The sequence below is a fragment of the Entelurus aequoreus genome, linkage group LG18, assembly GCF_033978785.1.
Source record: "Entelurus aequoreus isolate RoL-2023_Sb linkage group LG18, RoL_Eaeq_v1.1, whole genome shotgun sequence".
NCBI classification, from domain to species: Eukaryota; Metazoa; Chordata; class Actinopteri; order Syngnathiformes; family Syngnathidae; genus Entelurus; species Entelurus aequoreus.
In genome coordinates, this window is record NC_084748.1 from 38356107 (window position 1) to 38378509 (window position 22403).

The following is a 22403-nucleotide window of genomic DNA, read 5'->3' on the forward strand; positions in this document are numbered from 1 at the left end:
GCCTGGTGGGATGCCTTGTTCCGGGAGCAGACCCGACATGCTGCCACAAACGCCTTCGTATCTGCCAGAATGGATGGCCACCAAAAACGCTGGGAGAGGATAAAACTGGTGCGACGAATGCCTGGATGGCAAGCGATCTTCGACCCATGTGCCCAATCCAGAACGCTGGAACGGAGCCGAGGAACCACAAACAGCCGACCTGGTGGGCAGCCCCGCGGAGATGTGTCCGACTTCAGGGCCTCCAAGACCTGCCGCTCGATGTCCCACTGGAGTCCCCCAATGAAGTGGGTATGGGGAACAATAGGTTCAGGTGAGGAATCTTCCAAGGACGAAGAGTAGACACGGGACAGGGCATCGGGCTTCCCATTCTGAGAACCAGGTCGGAAAGTGATGATAAAGTTAAAACGGGTCAGAAATAGTGCCCACCTGGCCTGGCGAGGGTTCAGTCTCTGTGCGGTCCTTAAGTAGGACAGGTTCTTGTGGTCCGTGTAGACGATGAATGGTAGCTCCGCCCCTTCCAGCCAGTGTCTCCACTCCTGAAGGGCCAAGATGACCGCCAGAAGCTCCCTGTTGCCAATGTCATAATTCTTCTCGGCAGGGGATAGGCGACGAGAGAAGAAAGCACAGGGGTGCAACTTCTGGTCGCTGGTAGATTGCTGGGAGAGTACGGCCCCTACACCTGAATCAGAAGCGTCCACTTCAACAAAAAATTGGAGAGAACGGTCAGGGTAACAAAGCACAGGAGCCGAAGTAAACAATCTCTTTAGCCTTAGGAACGCGGAATTAGCATCGGGTGTCCATTCAAACAGAACCTTAGTAGAAGTTAGTCTCGTAAGTGGCTCAGCGACGCGACTAAAATTGCGAATAAATCGCCGATAAAAATTAGAGAAGCCCAAGAATCTCTGGAGGTGCTTCTTGGACACCGGAGTGGGCCAGTCTACTACTGCTTTGACCTTAGCAGGGTCCGGTCTGAGTCTACCCTCCTCAATGATAAATCCTAAGAAGGGTATGGAAGATGAGTGAAACTCGCATTTTTCTGCCTTGACGAACAGTTTATTTTCGAGCAAACGTTGAAGGACTAACCGAACCTGCTGCACATGTTCGTCAAATGTCGAAGAATAAATTAATATGTCGTCCAGGTAAACGAAGAGAAACCGCCCTGTCATGTCCCGAAAAATATCATTAATGAAGCCCTGAAAAACGCCAGGTGCATTTGTAAGTCCAAACGGCATGACAAGATACTCAAAATGTCCGAGAGGAGTGTTGAATGCGGTCTTCCATTCATCCCCCTCTCGGATGCGAACTAGATGGTACGCGTTACGTAGATCGAGTTTAGTAAAAAACCTTGCGGACTGTAAGGGAGTAAATGCAGAATCAAGGAGAGGAAGAGGATACTTATTCTTGACAGTAATCAGATTAAGAGCGCGGTAGTCTATACAAGGCCGTAGGGACTTGTCCTTCTTTTCGACAAAAAAAAATCCGGCGGCTACTGGTGCGGTCGAGGGGCGAATGAGGCCCGCAGCTATTGAAGTGTTTATGTATTCCTCTAGTGCTTTGAGTTCGGTGTTCGACACCTTGTACAAACGGGTCGATGGTAAAGCCGCTCCGGCTAGCAAATCGATACCGCAATCGTAGGGTCGGTGGGGGGGAAGTGAGAGTGCTCTATCTTTGCTAAACACCGCTCTTAAGTCATGGTAGTTTGTGGGCACGTTTGTCAAGTCTATGTTCTCTACAACGGTGGTATGTGGCGGTGTGTGAGATCCCGCTGCGGAACGGAGACAATGTAGGTGGCAGGTAACACTCCAATTAATAATGGCCGAACGAGGCCAGTCTATGCTCGGGTTATGCTTCTGTAACCAGGTTAACCCAAGAATGATGGGCGCGGACCGTGATGGCACAATCAAAAAAATTATTTTCTCACAATGATTTCCAGACAAGCGCAGGTTGAGTGGGAGTGTCTGGTGGGTTATGCTGGCTAATAGGCGCCCATCTAGAGAATACACCCTCTTGGGTACATACAGTTTTACAACAGGAATCTTATGGAGTCTCATGAACTCAAAATCCAAAAAGTTATCATCTGCTCCCGAGTCAATGAGAGCGCAAATGTCTATTTGTTGGTTAGGCCAAGAAAGAGTACCTTTTAGCTGCATTCTGCCTGCGGCCAACGAAGGAGAACGGCGACCTCTGGTGGACGTGTCCTCTGGCGAGTGAGGGCGCGCTCGTGGCCGTGCAGCGGGGCGCGGCAGTTCCTTGCAGCGGGAGATGAGGTGATCAGCGCCTCCACAGTATAGGCAGAGTTGGAGGCGAAAACGGCGTTCCCTCTCAGCGGTGGTGAGTCGACGGCCTCCCAGTTGCATTGGCTCGTCTATCTGCCATGAAGGAGAGGTGTCTTCGGGGACGAGTTGCTCCGTCTTGCAGATGGCGGGTCTAGCAGGCGCTGATTGGCTGCTAGGTGGGGCTTGTCTTCCCCGTCGATCCCTCCTCTCCTCTAGTAGGCGGAAGTCGATTTGCACCGCCAGCTCAATTAGATCATCCAGGTTCGTCGGGAGTGACAGCGGGATCATCATATGACGAATTTCGTCCGCGAGACCCAGGAAGAAGGCGTCCAACAACGCCGAGGGACCCCAGTCACAGTCGGCCGCCATGGTGCGGAACTCGATCGCGTAATCCGCGACCCGTCGTGAACCCTGTTGCAGCCGGAAAAGGGATCTCGCTGCCTCTCTACCTGGGAGTCGTCGTTGGAATATTTGCTTCAAGGACTTGGAAAAGTTCGCGTATGTGGAGCTGGAGGTGGTCTGACGGTTCCATTCGGCAGTCGCCCAGGTGCCAGCGCGGCCAGACAGGTGAGAGATCACAAACGCTACTTTAGCCCGCTCAGAGGTGAAAGCGGACGCGTTTAGCTCAAAATGGAGTTCACACTGCGTCAGGAATTGTCTTACGTCTTCCTTTTCCCCGGAAAAACGTTCGGGTCGGGAAAGCCGTATGTTGCTAGTACTAGCGGGTTGTGTAGGCTGGGTGGATGCCTGGTCAGGCACGGTGGTCGAGGTGGGTACGACGGTGGCTAACAGCATGTTGATTCGCTCCAACATGGCGTCTTGGCGCTCCGACATCCCCTGTAGACCTCGGCTCAGGTGGTCAAGCTGGTCCCCCTGCTGGTTGATCCTTTGAGCCTGGCCTTGCAATGCTCTCTTCAAGGAGTCTGTCTCTGCGGGTTCCATCGTTTTTGGCCGGAACTTTCTGTTAGGGTGTGGTGATATGGATCCCAAGGATGCAGAGACGAGTTTGGGTTTACAATTGTTCTTCCACTTTATTTGGCGGAAGCACAAGGTAGCAAAAAACAATGGCGATGGTGGAAAACACAACACACCATGTAACAAACTACTGAGAGAAAAAACACAAAACTAAAAGCGCTAGACAAGGCTAGGAAAAATATACTTCATGAGAGAAGTGATAAAACAAGGTACCAAAATAAAACGCTAGACAAGGCTAGGATTGTACGGGCCAACCTGAGGTGAAAGGTTCGCGACTTAGTGAGTCCTCTTGCACGACCAACCGTTTGGTAGCAATGGCAAAAGTTCCGGCGCTCACCGGCCGTCAGCAGCCAGTTAAAATAGGCTGCTACTAATCAAGCTCAGGTGTGTGCTGCTGCCTTGCGTCAGCTGCACTCCATACTGTGGATGAGAGAGAGAGTGAACATGGTGCAGACAATAGAAATAGGCAAGGACATTTACAGATTACCACACCGCCACACCATTTAATGTTACCCGTCACATCATTTTAATGTGGCCCACCACATCATTGAATGTGGACCGCCATGTCATTCAATGTGGCCCGCCACGTCATTTAACGAGGTCCGTCACGTCATTCAATATGGTCCGCCAAATCATTTGATGTAGTCCGCCACATCAATATCAATTAAAGTGGCCCTCTGAGGGCATCCATAATTGCACCCCCGCCATAGCGTTACCACTATGCTGTGTTGTTCCAGGAGTAACTATGAAAGCGATCTTGGACTTTTCCTTAAAGTGGCCTGATAATTCAATGTGGTTTCCCATGTCATTCTAATGTGGCCCACCACGTCATTGAATGTTGCCCGTCACATCATTTTAAAGTGGCCCACCACGACATTGAATGTAGTCCGCCACATTTAACGTTACCCGTCACATCATTTCAAAGTTGCCCACCACGCCATTGAATGTGGTCCGCCACGTCATTGAATGTGGTCCGCCACAACATAAAACGTTACCCGTCACATCATTTTAAAGTGGCACAACACGTCATTGAATGTGGTACGCCACAACATTTAATGTTACCCGTCACATCATTTTAATGTGGCCAACCATGTCATTGAATGTGGTCCGCCACAACATTTAATGCTACCCGTCAAATCATTTTAAAGTGGCCCACCACATCATTGAATGTGGTCTGCCACATCATTGAAATTGGTCCGCCACAACATTTATCGTTATCCGTCACATAAATTGAATGTGGTCCGCCACGTCATTGAATGCGGTTCGCCACAACATTTAACGTTACCCGTCACATAATTTTAAGGTGGCCCACCACTTCATTGAATGTGGTCCGCCACGTCATTGAATGTTACCCGTCACATCATTTTAAAGTGGCCCACCACGTCATTGAATTTAACATTTAACGTTACCCGTCACATCATTTCAATGTGGCCCACCACGTCATTGAATGTGGTCCGCCACAACATAAAACGTTAACCGTCACATCATTTTAAAGTAGCCAACCATGTTATTGAATGTGGTACGCCACGCCATTTGATGTTACCCGTCACATAATTTTAACGTGGCCCAACACATCATTGAATGTGGTACGCCACAACATTTAATGTTACCCGTCACATTATTTTAATGTGGCCAACCATGTCATTGAATGTGGTCCGCCCCAACATTTAACGTTACCCGTCACATCATTTCAATGTGGCCCGCCACGTCATTGAATGTGGTCCGCCACGTCATTGAATGTGGTCCGCCACAACATAAAACGTTAACAGTCACATCATTTTAAATTAGCCAACCATGTCACTGAATGTGGTACGCCACGCCATTTGATGTTACCCGTCACATCATTTTAAAGTGGCCCAACACGTCATTGAATGTGGTACGCCACAACATTTAATATTACCCGTCACATCATTTTAAAGTGGCCCAACACGTCATTGAATGTGGTACGCCACAACATTTAATGTTACCCGTCACATCATTTTAAAGTGGCAAACCATGTCATTGAATGTGGTCCGCCACAACATTTAATGTTACCCGTCACATCATTTTAATGTGACCCACCACGTCATTGAACGTGGTCTGCCACATCATTGAAATTGGTTCACCACAACATTTAACGTTACCCGTCACATAATTTTAATGTGGCCCAACACATCATTGAATGTGGTACGCCACAACATTTAATGTTACCCGTCACATTATTTTAATGTGGCCAACCATGTCATTGAATGTGGTCCGCCACAACATTTAATGTTACCCGTCACATCATTTTAAAGTGGCCCACCACGTCATTGAATGTAATCCGCCCCAACATTTAACGTTACCCGTCACATCATTTCAATGTGGCCCACCACGTCATTGAATGTGGTCCGCCACAACATAAAACGTTAACCGTCACATCATTTTAAAGTAGCCAACCATGTCATTGAATGTGGTACGCCACGCCATTTGATGTTACCCGTCACATCATTTTAAAGTGGCACAACACGTCATTGAATGTGGTACGCCACAACATTTAATGTTACCCATCACATCATTTTAATGTGGCCAACCATGTCATTGAATGTGGTCCGCCACAACATTTAATGCTACCCGTCAAATCATTTTAAAGTGGCCCACCACATCATTGGATGTGGTCTGCCACATCATTGAAATTGGTCCGCCACAACATTTATCGTTATCCGTCACATAAATTGAATGTGGTCCGCCACGTCATTGAATGCGGTTCGCCACAACATTTAACGTTACCCGTCACATAATTTTAACGTGGCCCACCACATCATTGAATGTGGTCCGCCACGTCATTGAATGTTACCCGTCACGTCATTTTAAAGTGGCCGACCACGTCATTGAATGTGGTCCGCCACGTCATTGAATGTGGTCCGCCACAACATAAAACGTTAACTGTCACATCATTTTAAAGTAGCCAACCATGTCATTGAATGTGGTACGCCACGCCATTTGATGTTACCCGTCACATCATTTTAAAGTGGCCCAACACGTCATTGAATGTGGTACGCCACAACATTTAATGTTACCCGTCACATCATTTTAAAGTGGCAAACCATGTCATTGAATGTGGTCCGCCACAACATTTAATGTTACCCGTCACATCATTTTAAAGTGACCCACCACGTCTTTGAACGTGGTCTGCCACATCATTGAAATTGGTTCGCCACAACATTTATCGTTATCCGTCACATAAATTGAATGTGGTCCGCCACGTCATTGAATGCGGTTCGCCACAACATTTAACGTTACCCGTCACATAATTTTAATGTGGCCCACCACATCATTGAATGTGGTCCGCCACGTCATTGAATGTTGCCCGTCACATCATTTTAAAGTGGCCCACCACATCATTGAATGTGGTCCGCCCCAACATTTAACGTTACCCGTCACATCATTTCAATGTGGCCCACCACGTCATTGAATGTGGTCCGCCACAACATAAAACGTTAATCGTCACATCATTTTAAAGTACCCAACCATATCATTGAATTTGGTACGCCACGCCATTTGATGTTACCCGTCACATCATTTTAAAGTGGCCCAACACGTCATTGAATGTGGTCCGCCACAACATTTAATGTTACCCGTCAAATCATTTTAATGTGGCCAACCATGTCATTGAATGTGGTCCGCCACAACATTTAATGTTACCCGTCACATAATTTTAAAGTGACCCACCACGTCATTGAACGTGGTCTGCCACATCATTGAAATTGGTCCGCCACAACATTTATCGTTATCCGTCACATAAATTGAATGTGGCCCACCACATCATTGAATGTGGTCCGCCACGTCATTGAATGTGGTCCGCCACAACATTTAACGTTACCCGTCACATAATTTTAATGTGGCCCACCACATCATTGAATGTGGTCCGCCACGTCATTGAATGTTACCCGTCACGTCATTTTAAAGTGGCCCACCACGTCATTGAAAGTGGTTTGGCACATTTTATGTGGTCCACCACATCATTCAAGGTGGCCCCCCATATCATTCAATGTGGCCCTATGAGGGCATCCGTAATTGCGATGTGTCAGCGTTATCACTGTGCTGTGTTGTTCCAGGCGTAACTATGCATGTGATCCTGGACCTTTCCTACAACATCTCCATCCTCATCTCCTTTGCTGTGGCCATCGTGTATACGCTCGTGGGGGGGTTCCTCTCTGTGGCTTACACAAATGTCATTCAGCTCATCTGCATCTTCATCGGCCTGGTAAGTAGCATTTTTTTTCTGAATTATTGCATACTGTCATTGAAAAACATTAGATTATGCAGGCGGTCTTAAAGTTGTAGTGAATGGTTATATACAGTGTGTAAGTTGACAGAAAATCATGTGTTTGTGTACACAGTGGCTGAGTGTCTCTTCCGTCTTGACCAGCTCTCACTTTTTGGACATCTCACTGACGGCGTACAGTCAAGGCTTCCAGGCTCCCTGGGTTGGCACTGTGGAGCTTCATGAAGCGGGCATCTGGTTTGACAACTTTATGGTGCTGGTGAGTACAAAGTGTTCATAAATGTGAAATTGTCACATTTCTTGGACTATACAATGCATCCGGAAAATATTTACAGTGCTTCACCTTTTCTAAATTTTGGTATGTGACATCCTTATTCCAAAATGCAATTAATCCTATTGTGTCCTCAAAATTCTACACACAATACCCCATAATGATAATGTGAATTTTTTTTTTTGTGCAAATTTATCAAAAATAAAAAAAAGTATTCACAGCCTTTGGTTAATACTGTGTTGATGCACCTTTGGTCGCAATTACAGCCTCAAGTTGTTTTGAATACGATGCCACAAGCTTGGCACATTTATCTCTGGGCAGTTTCGCCCATTTCTCTTAACAGCACCTCTCAAGCTCCATCAGATTGGATGGGAAGTGTTGGCTTTCATCCAGGATGTCTCTGTAGATGGCTGCATTCATCTTACTCTAGTCAGGGAGGGGACAAAGAAGCCAATGGTCACTCTGTCAGAGCTACAGCATTCTTCTGTGGAGAGAGAGGAATCTACCAGAAGGACAACCATCTCTGCAGTATTTTAAAAAAAAAAGTTTTACAGCACGTGCGGCTGGTTAAGATTGTCTCGGACAGTCGAACCACGAACACTGGTACTCCTCAGGGCTGTGTACTCTCCCCCTGGCTCTTCTCCCTGTATACAAACTGCTGCACCTCCAGTCACCAATCCGTAAAACTGCTCAAGTTTGCGGATGACACCACCCTCATCGGGCTCATCTTGAATGGCGATGAGTCCGCCTACAGGAGAGAGGTGGACCGGCTGACGTCCTGGTGCAGCCTCAACAACCTGGAGCTGAACTCCCAGAAAACAGTGGAGATGATCATGGACTTCAGGAAAGTCACATTCCCACCATCCCCCCAAACCCTGATTGACTCTTCCACCCCCGTCCCCATTGTGGACTCCTTCCGTTTCTTGGGCACCACCATCACCCAAGACCTCAAGTGGGAGCAGACCATCAGCTCCCTCATCAAGAAGGCGCAGCAGAGGATGTACTTCCTGCGGCAGATTAGGAAACTTAAGGAGCCGACCGAGATGCTGGTGCAGTTTTACTCAGCCACCATAGAGTCCATCCTGACCTCCTCCATCACAGTGTGGTTCCCCGGCGCCACAGTCCAGGATAAGCATCGACTGCAGCGCTTTGTACGTGCTGCTGAGAAGGTGATTGGCTGCAAGCTCCCATCCCTCCAGGACTTGTTCTCCTCCAGGACTAGGAGGCGTGTGGGTTGGATCACAGCTGACTCTTCTCACCCTGGACACAAACTATTCTCCCCTCTCCCCTCAGGCAGGAGACTACGCTCCATCCAGACCCACACCTCCCGCCACCTGAACAGTTTTTCCCCTCGGCCATCAGGCAAATGAACAATAACTCCTAACAGCAGCTCCTTGAATTCCTTCTAAGTCTATCTGATAGCTCAGTTACAGCTAATTTTATTACCAAATATGTGTTATATGTGTTTTATGTTGCACGATTGCACCAAGAAAAATTCCTAGTTTGTGAACCCGTTCTCAAACAATGGCAATAAAACTATTCTGATTCTGATTCTGATTTTCCGGACTATAAGGCGCACTTAAAATTATTTTTTCCCCTCAAAACTCATTGTCCCATTGAAAATATAGAACATTACACAAGGTGCTCAAAAATCTATCAAAAATGTTTTAGTACGACTTTGGTAAGCAATGAAGCCGCACCGCTTGATGGATTGTACTGTGCTTCAACAAGGGGAATTATTATGGTGTGTGTGTATAAGGTAAGACATATTATCTGGCCTTTTGTTTCGCAATATTATGCAAAAGCAACTTTTCTTACCTTCTGGTACCTGCTGATCTGTAATTGGGATCTGCATAAGTCCTGAAAATGTGCGTGCCTCCACCTTTGTAGTCCGTAATCGATAAACTTCTTCTTTTTTTCTCTATCTTCTTGTTATGGGACATTCATCGTCCGCTGTTGCCAAAGTTCTAACTTATATCTGTCAGTAAACTCGTCATGAAAGCGCTAAAACATACCGGTGTAGTGAGTTTACATTATTCACCCAAGGAACTCTAGTTGTTAGAGAGTTCCGGTAGGACGTTTTTCACGGGACACATTTCCGATGCGGTTGTTTCCGGATGAGGAGATGCTGCTTCGTTATTGATTTAAGTAAAGTCTGAATGTCATTAAAACAGATAGCTCCATCTTTCGACACTTCTTCCACTCCCGTCCTTGCACGCTACACCGCTACAACAAAGATGACGGGGAGAAGACGCCGCCGAAGGTGAGCCACGTAAATAAGACCGCCCACAAAACGCAGCATCCGGAAGCGACTGTCAGAAAGCGGCTTGAAGATGATCTGTAAAACATAATCTATGCAACATTTTGACCAAAGAACCACCATTACATGTTATGTAGACCACAAGGAAGTGTTTTACATTTAGAAAAAAATAAATAAATATAGGGGCAGCACGGTGGGGCAGGGGTTAGTGCATGTGCCTCACAATACGACAGGTCCTGAGTAGTCCTGAATTCAATCCCGGGCTCGGGATCTTTCTGTGGGGGTTTGCATGTTCTCCCCGTGACTGCCTGGGTTCCCTCCGGGTACTCCGGCTTCCTCCCACCTCCAAAGACATGCACCTGGGGATAGGTTGATTGGCAACAGTAAATTGGCCCTAGTGTGTGAATGTGAGTGTGAATAATAATAATAATAATAATGGATTAGATTTTATATCGCGCTTTTCTATTATTAGATAATCAAAGCGCTCACAGAGAAGTGGGAACCCATCATTCATTCACACCTGATGGTGGTAAGCTACATTTGTAGCCACAGCTGCCCTGGGGTAGACTGACGGAAGCGAGGTTGCCAGTTTGCGCCTACTGTTGTCTGTCTATCTGTGTTGGCCCTGCGATGAGGTGGCGACTTGTCCAGGGTGTACCCCGCCTTCCGCCCGAATGCTGCTGAGATAGGCTCCAGCACCCCCCGCGACCCCGAAAGGGACAAGCGGTAGAAAATGGATGGATGGATGGATAATAATAAAATGTCAGGTTCAAACACTGATGACATCTATTAAACAGACAAAGAAGCAAGGAATTAAACAGAGACAGAATTACATTTGGCTCAAATGAGGAGAAACGTCTGGGCTGTACTCTTGAACAGTCTCCACCACGCTCTGAAGAAAGATTGTACGCCCCCTCTTTAATTTGGACTTTTCCTGATTACATGACAACAGCTGTTTCTAAGGGAGGGGGGTCGTAAACAGCCATCGCCTTTGGTTACAAAACAGTTCAAAGAAAAGGTCGTAAAACAATTCAAAGAAAAGGTGCCTGGAGAGGAGTCAGGCTCTGCTTCCTCTCTGCTTTGTAGATCTCGGGTCAAGACAAAATCTTCCTGTGGATTACAATAGAAGAAAGAAACCGACGCCTTCATGTCGCTTCCCATCGTACACAGTGGAGTTTTACAAGCCTTCTGCAAAGACAGCTTTTGTCTTCTCGCAGGGCGAGCTGAACTCAATGTAACACAAAGTTTTATGATAACTTAGATACAATTATTCTGACAAATATGACTCCGTTAATGCGCCCTATACTCCGCCTTATATATGAAAAAAGAAAAAAAAATAGACCATTTATCGGCAGTGCGCCTTATAATCCGGTGCACTTATGGTCTGGAAAATACGGTCATTTTGCCAATAGCGGATAAAAATGTGTCGATTAGCCGCTCATTTGTATAAGCCTGTGAAGGCTAGGACTATGGCGTGGTTTGTTCTCCCGTGGTGCAAATGATTTGGAACAGACATGACGTGCAGGTGAGGACATGTTTAATATTTTAACTCAAAAAGCTCAAAAAGGTATAGACAAAAGGCGCTCACAGCGGAGGTACAAAACTTGGCTAAGGAAAACAAAAGCCTTGCACAAAGGCAAAAAACTATAAACATGAAACAAAAACTTACTTGGCCCGGGACTGTGAACATGGCATGAAGCAGAGTGATGATAACGTGTGTTGTCGCCAGGCAGACTAACTGAAAACAATGGACTTAAATACTAGTGACATGATTGACAACAGGTGTGTGAGACCGAACGTGAAAACAGGTGCGTGATATGACAGGTGAAAACTAATGGGTTGCTATGGTGACAAAACAAACAAAAGTGCACAAAGAGTCCAAAAACAAAACCGAACATGACTAAAACAAAACATAATCACACAGACATGACAAAACCGCAGGATTCAAATCTTAGGAAAAACGTTGCAGCTTATAGTCCTGACAATATGGTAATTATGTTTCTACCAGGCTTTAGGTGGTTTGGCCTACCAAGCGTTCTACCAGAGCGTCCTGTCGGCCTCATCTTACACCCAGGCTCAAGTGACCTGCTTTGCCTCCGCTGCCTTTTGCCTGGTGCTGGGCATCCCCTCTATACTCATCGGAGCTGTTGCTGCATCGACTGGTAGGCATTTAACTGTTTTAACTTCAGACTTCCGTATTTATGATCACTTCATTAAATATTTCCACAGACTGGAACTCAACGAGCTATGGACTACCAACTCCATATGAGCGTGGAGAAGCAGGTTCCATTCTGCCCATTACACTGAATACCCTCACCCCCAATGTGTCCGTCATTGGCATTGCAGCTGTAGCTGCTGCTGTTATGTCCTCCATGGACGCTGCCCTGCTGTCCTCTGCCTCAATGTTCTCCTCCAACGTCTACAAGAAGATCATCAGAAAACAAGTAAGAATGTTAACCTTAAATCACGGGTCTCAAACTCAATTAATCTCGAGGCCGCTGCAGGTCGAGTCTGGGTATTTCAAGGATTTTTTCCCCGAATATCGTTAAATTTGCCAACAGATATTGTGACCCTTAGCAATAGTAGTCCTAAAGTCATTATAAATGTAAAATTTAAAGGCCTACTCAAATGAATTTTTTAAATTTAAACGGGGCTAGCAGACCCATTCTATGTGTCGTACTTGATCATTTCCCGATATTGCCATATTTTTGCTGAAAGGATTTAGTAGAGAACAACGAGGATAAAGTTTGCAACTTTTGGTCGCTGATAAAAAAAGCCTTGCCTATACCGGAAGTAGCGTGACGTCACAGGAGGAAGGATTCCTCACATTTTCCCATTGTTTACAATGCAGCGAGAGAGATTCGGACAGAGAAAGCGACGATTACCCCATTAATTTGAGCGAGGATGAAAGATTCGTGGATGAGGAACGTGAGAGTGAAGGACTAGAGTGCAGTGCAGGACGTATCTTTTTTCGCTCTGACCGTAACTTAGGTACAAGGGTTCATTGGATTCCACACTTTCTCCTTTTTCTATTGTGGATCACGGATTTTTATTTTAAACCACCTCGGATGCTATATCCTCTTGAAAATGAGAGTCGAGAACGCGAAATGGACATTCACAGTGACTTTTATCTCCACGACAATACATCGGCGAAGCTCTTTAGCTACGGAGCTAACGTGATAGCATCGGGCTCAAATGCAGATTGAAACAAAATAAATAAACCCCTGACTGGAAGGATATACAGAAGATCAACAATACTATTAAACCATGGACATGTAAATACACGGTTAATAATTTCCAGCTTGGCGAAGCTTAACAATGCTGTTGCCCTCAATGAAGACTCCCAGGTTTGATGGCAAGGCGAACTGGGAGGCATTTCATCCCACTTCCGACTCCAATTGTAGTGTCCAGAAAAAGTGCACACCAAGTCTGATGCTCTTTTTAAACTTTTATTGAGCAACCTATGCTAACAAAGCTCAACTTATCTCGTTCTTTCCACACGCACGTCTATCCTCACTCCTCATTTCCGCAACAGCAACGCTTCCTCCTTCTTCGCCAATCACCTTGCAGGCGTGCTACGTTCACAACAAAGAGGATGCAGGATAAAGTGACAGAAATTAAAATTTTTGCATGGTATTACACATCAGGAAGCGTTGTGTAAGAAAGTGTTGAAAATAAAACCATCAAAAGCCATCTGCTTTGGAATAAAGATAAGTTAGGTTAAATGAAAATATTATTATTATTTATCTCACGGTATATCAAAAATAATTTGAGCAAAATTTAATTTAAATATTGTCGGTGTGGCCCTCCAGCAGTGCTCGGGTTGCTCATGCGGCCCCCGGTAAAAATTAATTGCCCACCCCTGAGCTAGACCCTTTAGTATTTTATACCTAAGTACTAAAACCTTAAAGTCGCATCTTAAGTGCACAGAAAGCCAGTATAGGCGTAATATGATCAAACTTTCTTGTTCTTGTCAAAAGTCTAGCAGCCGCATTTTGTACCAACTGTAATCTTTTAATGCTAGTCATAGGGGGACCTGAAAATAATACGTTACAGTAATCGAGACAAGACGACTTCAGCGTCGCTGGTGGACAAAATGGAACAGATTTTAGCGATATTACGGAGATAAAAGAAGGCTGTTTTAGTAACACTCTGACATTAAGCTGACATTGAATAGTTGTTCTGTAAAATTTCAAAAAGTATGGTTTGCTTTCTTGAAATATGTAAAGGAGACTAATCTCCAGTTTGGCCCCGATTGAGACGTGGTTGAATTGTGGATGATTGATGAGCCTTTTGTTTGCCTTTGTGTATTGCTGCGTCATGTCGGGGCCATTCTGAATTGCAGTTGTCTGTGGCTTTATAGCAATATTTGACTGTACTTATTTGACTGATTTTTAAAAAAAGCTTTCGGTTGGGGTATTGTATTGTATTTCTGTTGACTGTGTCAAAAAAATTCTATATAGAAAAAAAAAAAAGAAAAGTCGCCAGAATTTGACCGTAAAAATAACAGTGGTACCGTTTGACAGTAATGCGCTGTAAAAACTTGGATTTTACGGTAAACAAACTGGCAGCTTAGTAATTCTACCTAAATAAACAGTATTACCGTGTTTTCCATTTTCAGTAAGCCAATGTAAAAACCCACGACCAAAATGTAATGGTAAAAAAAACTGGTAGATCACACACTGTAATTGTAACTTAATTCATATGCATAATAAAAACAACAAATTTACCAGCTTTTTTAACCAGAAAATACTTTTTTCGTTTTATAGTGCATGGAAAAACTGTACCTCTGTTATTTTTATCATAAAATTCCAGCGACTGAGCTACCAGTTCTACAGATTTCAGTTTAGAGTGTCACATACAATTGTCTGTCAAAGGTCATTGTGTTGTCTTTGTTATGATCCCAAGACTAGAAGATCAACATTTGGAAGTTCTCTCTTTCTCTTGTGTCAGGCATCAGACCGTGAAATGCAGTGGGTGATTCGTATCTCGGAGGTGGTTGTGGGTCTGGCTGGTACTGGCCTCACCTTCCTGGACAACAGTGTTCTGGTCTTCTGGCTTTTGGGTGTGGATATGTCCTTCACCATCATGTTCCCTCAGCTGGTTTGCATCCTCTTCTTCAAGGTGTCCAATGGCTACGGTGCTAGTTTGGGCTTCGCCGTGGGAGTCCTCATGAGAATCCTGAGTGGGGAGCCACTCATCGGCTTGCCGCCCGTCATTTGCTACCTCAACTGCCAACTGAATGCAGAGGGCCCGCTCACCCAGTTGTTCCCCTTCCGCACTACTATCATGGTCACCTCCATTCTATCCATCCTGCTATTCTCCTGGCTGACAGCTTTCCTTTTCAACCGAGGCCTGTTGCCTACGAAGTGGGATGTGTTCAAGGTCAAACCAAAGCAGGTGGTCCCTAAAGACGGCCAAGAGGTCTCTGTGTCAGAGCTGGAAATAGAAACCGGGTTCTGAAGGGTCTCAAAAGGAGCAAAACGATTTTTACAAAATGTTTTTATTATCAACCTATCATCCAGAAAGACTTTTTCGAAAGCCTTTGATTACATTTGTTCAGATTTTTTGTTTTGTAAAGACTTTCTATGGAACTTTTTTTTTTTTTTTACCTTGAATTGATTTACGTGGACCCCGATTTAAACAAGTTGAAAACTTATTCGGGTGTTACCATTTAGTGGTCAATTGTACGGAATATGTACTGTACTGTGCAATCTACTAATAAAAGTTTCAATCAATCAATCAAAAACTAGGGGTTGGGTTGAAAGGATAGGGTTAGGGTTAAAAAAAAACAAAGAGAAAGAGAGAGATGGGGGGCTCTGCGGTCCCTTCCAAGGTGTTTCTCATTGTTCCCATTGGGTTGAGTTTTTTTCTTAAACTTTGATTGATTGATTGATGACAATATTGATCTCTTTTTTTTGATAAATTGCGACCCCAGCTTATTGTGAATACTTAGTCCAACGGTCAGTCCGTGGTAAATTGTTTGTGTAGTACAGTTGGTTTATCCTTGGTGTAATTGTGTCTCTCCAAGGTATTATACAAGTCGGCGCCACACGCCGACACTAGGATGAGACAATCAGAGATTACAAAGAAGAACATACATCAGACTTGTAATCTCGCTAGAAAGATGTCTCGGCATCGAGTACTTGTCTCTGGCCCCTTGCCTGCGAGAGGCAATGATGAGAGGTATAGCAGATTAGTCTCGCTTAACAAGTGGCTGGCTAGTTATTGTAGAGAACAGTGACTAACGTTTATTGATAATTTACCCTCTTTTTGGGGCCGGGCTTGCTGAGGAGGGACGGCCTTCACCCAAACCGGGAAGGCCAGAGATATAGATTACTCTTTGAGTCACACTTGACTAACTACACGAGAGCAAGCTCGAACACAGGCAATTACAGTGTCTGTTTTGGTCACTGATAAAAAAAGCCTTGCCTGTACCGGAAGTAGCGTGACGTCACAGGTTGAAAGGCTCCTCACATTTCCCCATTGTTTACACCAGCAGCGAGAGCGATTCGGACCGAGAAAGCGACGATTACCCCATTAATATGAGCCAGGATGAAAGATTCGTGGATGAGGAACGTGAGAGTGAAGGACTAGAGTGCAGTGCAGGACGCATCTTTTTTCGCTCTGACCGTAACTTAGGTACAAGCTGGCTCATTGGATTCCACACTCTCTCCTTTTTCTATTGTGGATCACGGATTTGTATTTTAAACCACCTCGGAAACTATATCCTCTTGAAAATGAGAGTCGAGAACGCGAAATGGATATTCACAGTGACTTTTATCTCCACGACAATACATCGGCGAAGCACTTTAGCTACGGAGCTAACGTGATAGCATCGGGCTTAACTGCAGATAGAAACAAAAGAAATAAACCCCTGACTGGAAAGATAGACAGAAAATCAACAGTACTATTAAACCATGGACCTGTAAATACACGGTTAATGCTTTCCAGCCTGCCAAAGCTTAACAATGCTGTTGCTAACGACGCCATTGAAGCTTACTTAGCAACGGGACCTCACAGAGCTATGCTAAAAACATTAGCTATCCACCTACGCCAGCCAGCCCTCATCTGCTCATCAACACCCGTGCTCACCTGCATTCCAGCAATCAACGGAGCGACACAGGACTTCAACCGATCATAGATGCGGTCGGCGGCTAGCGTCGGATAGCGCGTCTGCTATCTAAGTCAAAGTCCTCCTGGTTGTGTTGCTGCAGCCAGCTGCTAATACACCGATCCCACCTACAACTTTCTTCTTTGCAGTCTCCATTGTTCATTAAACAAATTGCAAAAGATTCACCAACACAGATGTCCACAATACTGTGGAATTTTGAAATGAAAACAGAGCTTTTTTGTATTGTATTCAATGGGGTAACAATACTTCCGTCAACCTTTTACGTCACGCGCATACGTCATCATATCTAGACGTTTTCAACCGGAAGTGTGGCGGGAAATTTAAAATTGCACTTTATAAGTTAACCCGGCCGTATTGCCATATGTTGCAATGTTAAGATTTCATCATTGATATATAAACTATCAGACTGCGTGGTCGGTAGTAGTGGGTTACAGTAGGCCTTTAAGCTAGAACTAACCAGCGCCAGGGTGGAAAATTCCTGCACACAGCATTTTCTGTAGAATAATACACAACTCACATGTTTTTTCTGTAGTGACTGTGCCAGAGGTGAACATGCATTCTATTTAGGTGGCAAATTATGACGGGTTAAATCTATCGCAGCACCAAGCAAATAATCTCAAGATCCTCATCATATTAATTGCTAGATGTGATCGAAATGATTTAAGGTGCACTACACAAAATAAATATATTGTTATAAATATCAGTACTATGGATATCATTAACAAAAATGCCTCAAAACAGCTCACTACCTATAATATAGGTGTGGAGGGGGGCGTGGTCGGCGCGCCTCCTGCAGTAATGGGGTGTGTATGGACCGGCCTCGAAGCACAGCTGGCAGGTGATTGGATGATCAATCCCAGCTGGGTAATCCAATCACCTGCCATGCTTATCAGCAGCAGCCGGGCCGACACACACTGTTGTAGTTGCTGGTGAGCGGACACAGTTGCTGGACATTACCGGAGAGAAAAAGTCTAAAAGACTGAAAAGTCACAGAGCAGATGTCGTGAGGGGCTTCCAGACGCAAAGACTGAAAAGTTGTAGCATGGAGTGCGGTCCTAACGTGTGTGCGCTCACAAATAAAGACATTGACAAAAACAGACCCCGGGCTGCTGTGAAGATCTGTCGGTATCAGGGGACCCACGGGAGAAAGACTACCACAAAAGGCTTTTTTAAACATCAGATCATTGTCTTCCAAAACTTTATTAGTTAATGAGGTCATTAGAAATAACAATCTTTAACGTCATTGGTCTCAGCGAAACTTGGCTAAAACCAAATACATTTTTCCCGCTTAACGAGGCATCTCCTTCTAATATACGAGTGCACATATTGCTCGTCTCTTTAAAAGGGGTGGAGGGGTCGCCCTAATATCCAATGAAAACTTTAACCTTAGTAACTTAACCTAAGTGCTAACATACAAATAATTTGCGCTGTCCTCAAATCTAAACATCAAACATGGATATGATCAGCTGGACTCTCGACGCAATTGACAAAGTCTTTTCGTCAAAGAAAAGAGGTTCGGGGGAGCCTGGCTGCCCTGATGGAACCATTGCTGCGGGGTACGTGAGAGACTCCTGGGATAAATGGAGAATCATGTGCCTCTCAGTCCTTTCCATCGAGGACGTGGAAGACATCTACCTATTTGGAACCGTGATCGCGGGGCACCTGCTGATTGGGCTGGGCATTGCTCGGGTGTATCGTCAAATTCGGAAGAAGATGGCAGCCACTCAAGGAGCCCAATGGCTGTTCATCGCAATGGAAGGATTGGGTCGGGCTGTGGGAACACAGACTGTGGGGATTTCTGATTTGAATCACAAAATGGATCTCATCATGGAGAAGCTTGCTGAGAAGTAATAATTAAATTGAATTTGAGAGAACCAGCACGGACACAGAGCGAGTATGTCATTGTTTTGACTGCTCGAAGAAAACAACATCTTAATCTACGATTTGACTCCCTCGAATGGCCTTGACGCTATCAGGAACAGGCTGTTCTGAAGAACTCCCCCGAGGACTCAACGATGGACGCTTTTGACCTTCCTTTTTTTCTATAACACCTGGTGTCGAACTTTGAGATTGGCCCCAGTCCACAAAAACATTTCAACATCTCACCCAAGTTAATTGGGCATACATGCATACACCCGCCCCTCCCCCAATCAACGCCTTCACCATTGCTTACCGTATTTTCCGCACCATAAGCCGCACCTAAAAACCACAATTTTTCTCAAAAGCAGACAGTGCGGCTAATAACCCGGTGGGCCTTATATATGGATTAATATTAATATTTGTTTTCATAAAGTTTAGGTCTCGCAACTACGGTAAACAGCCGCCATCTTTTTTCCCCGTAAAAGAGGAAGCACTTCTTCTTCTACGGTAAGCAACCGCCCCCATAGAAGAGGAAGCGCTTCTTCTTCTACTGTAAGCAACCGCCAAGGTGAGCACCCGCCCCCGTAGAAGAAGAAGCGCGCGGATATTACGTTTCATTTTATTTGTGTGTTTCTGTAAAGACCAGAAAATGTCTCTTACTAAGAGACACGCGTACAAGGTTCCACTGACTTTTGATATTCATGTGAACCGCACTGTGGATACAACGGGAACACGTACGGTGAATATTCGCACCACAGGGAATGAGAAGTCGTCCTTCACCGTGGTTCTAGCTTGCCATGCTAACGGCCAGAAACTTCCACCCACGGTGATATTCAAAAGGAAGACCTTGCCAAAAGAGAACTTTCCAGCCGGCGTCATCATAAAAGCTAACTCGAAAGGATGGATGGATGAAGAAAAAATGAGCGAAGAGACCGGGTGACTTTTTTCACGCAGCTCCGTCCCTGTTGATCTATGACTGCATGCGCGTCCACATCACAGATGGTGTCAAAAAACAAGTTAAGCACACCGAAGAAGAATAATTCGAGGGATTTGTGGATGAGTAATAACTTCAGAAAGTGAGCTTTAAATGTTTATTTTGTGTGTTGTGTGACACTAACGTATGAGCAACGTTGAGTTATTGATGTTGCTATTGCTCTGCACTATTTTGAGTGTTACTATTTTTGTGATTGCACATTTGCACATTACATTTTGGGAGTGAACAGAGTTGTTAGAACGTTGGTTTGTAATATATTATTAAAGTTTGACTGACCTATCTGACGGTTTTTTAGACATTCCCTTTAGCGTAGCGTAGGTGCGGCTAATAACACGGGGCGGCTAATAGGTAAACAAAGTTTTGAAATATACCATTCATTGAAGGTGCGGCTTACAACACGGGGCGGCTTATGGTGCGGAAAATACGGTAATTCCTCTTCGGGGTTGTGGATGGCTGAGTAGCGCTTTATAGCGGCAGCCGGCCTCCAGGGCCCCAAACCCCCCCCTCTGTTGCGAGTTGTTGTGATTACATGTATCATGTTTATGTGTGCTATGCTTTGTGAGGTTTTTTCCTTGGACTCAGTCTGGACCCCTCCCGAGGGTCCAGCCTTAGACTGATACTTTTTTTTACTCTTCCCCCTTTCCCAATGTCACCTTTTTCCAACTTTTTTTAAGGAGCGCTGTAAGTGGCTGATCCGTTGGCGGTCCCGTAACGTATGTCTGCTCTTAGTGGGACTGTGCTGAAAATGAAATTTCAGTTCTTATGTGTCTTGTACATGTTAAAGAATGGACAACAATAAAGCATCTTGAATCTTGATCTTGAATCTTGACATTTAAAGAGCTTACTATGAGGTCTGTCACACCGCTACCTCGCTATCTGGCCGTTATCTATCGGCCCCCTGGGCTCTATTCGGACTTTATCAGTGAATTTTCAGAGTTTTGGTGCTGATCTAGTGATGCACGCAGATATTATGATTGTAATGAGGGAATTTAATATTCATAATATCCCGTCAGAACCTCCGTGCGTGGCGCTCTAGATTATAATTGATAGCTGTAGTCTAACACAAATAATAAAAGAACACACACATCGCAACAGTAATGCAATAGACTTAGTCATTGTCCGGGTGTCACCACTTCCAAAGTTATGATACTCCCGTACACTAAAATAATGTCCAATGACTACCTAGTAAAATTTGAAGTTCTGATTCATTGTCAACAAGCTACTAATAACCAATGCTTTAGCAGCCGCAACATTAATGCTGTCACAACTACGACTCTTGCTGGCCCACTGCCTTTGGTAATGGCGCTATTCCCGAATTATGTGGGTTCTATCGATAACCTCACTAACGACATTAACAATTCCCTGCGCAAAGCCATTGATAGTATAGCACCGCTAAATCTAAAAAAAGGCCCCTGAAAGGCGTACCCCCTGGTTTATAGAAGAAACCAGAGCTCCTAAACTATCATGTAGAAAGCTGGAACGCAAATGGCGTGCGACTAAACTTGAGGTTTTTTCCATCAAGCATGGAGTAATAGTTTAATAACTTATAAACGCACGCTTACCTTCGCTAAAGCTAATTACTACTCCAATCTCATCCGCCTCAACAAAAATGATCCTAAATATTTGTTCAGTACAGTAGCATCGCTAACCCAACAAGGGACTCCTCCCAGTAGCTCCATCCACTCGGCAGATGACTTTATGAAATTCTTTACTAAGAAAATTAAACTCATTAGAAAGAAGATTAAAGCGCGTCCCAGCTACAACTGGGTTCTATTAACACAGATACTAATGTATGTACGATATTGCCCTCCAAAAAAATCTCTCTCTTTTTGAAGAAATAACATTAGAGGAAATCTTGCGACTTGTAAATGGGACAAAACAAACACTTGACCCACTTCCTGGGAAAGTTATCAAGGAGCTGTTTGTAATATTAGGACCATCAGTTCTAAATGTTATCAACTTATCACTTTCCTCTGGCACTGTTCCCCTAGCATTCAAAAATGTGGTTATTGATCCTCTGCTCAAAAGACCTAACCTTGATCCTGATCATTATCAGTGTGAGGAATAACAAAAACATAGTTATGTCATTACATGTTAGCCATGTTCACACTTTATCCAACAGGGCCTCCTTCTGGCCGCAGGTTATATTACATTTATCACAAACTAAATTACCTACCAATTCAATTCAACATAGGATTGGCAACATTAAATTGGTTCTGGTGTGTGTGAATGTGAGTGTGGATGCTTGTCTGTCTATCTGTGTTGGCCCTGTGATGAGGTGGCAACCCCGGCCGAGTCATACCAAAGACTATAAAAATGGGACCCATTACCTCCCTGCTTGGCACTCAGCATCAAGGGTTGGAATTGGGGGTTAAATCACCAAAAA

The 22403-nt window shown here is 44.8% G+C and overlaps 1 protein-coding gene across 1 annotated transcript in view; it reads left to right on the forward strand.

The window, feature by feature from the left end:
• The window catches only part of LOC133634115 (high affinity choline transporter 1-like), a 37737-nt gene extending 16935 nt beyond the window's left edge, over positions 1-20802 (forward strand). Inside the window, exons 5-9 of the mRNA XM_062027138.1 lie at positions 7328-7476; positions 7613-7756; positions 12037-12190; positions 12258-12472; positions 14982-20802. Coding sequence (XP_061883122.1) covers positions 7328-7476; positions 7613-7756; positions 12037-12190; positions 12258-12472; positions 14982-15491 — 1172 coding nt within the window. The 3' untranslated portion in view covers positions 15492-20802. The remainder of the gene's footprint in view (positions 1-7327; positions 7477-7612; positions 7757-12036; positions 12191-12257; positions 12473-14981) is intronic.
• The last annotated feature ends 1601 nt before the right edge of the window (positions 20803-22403 follow it).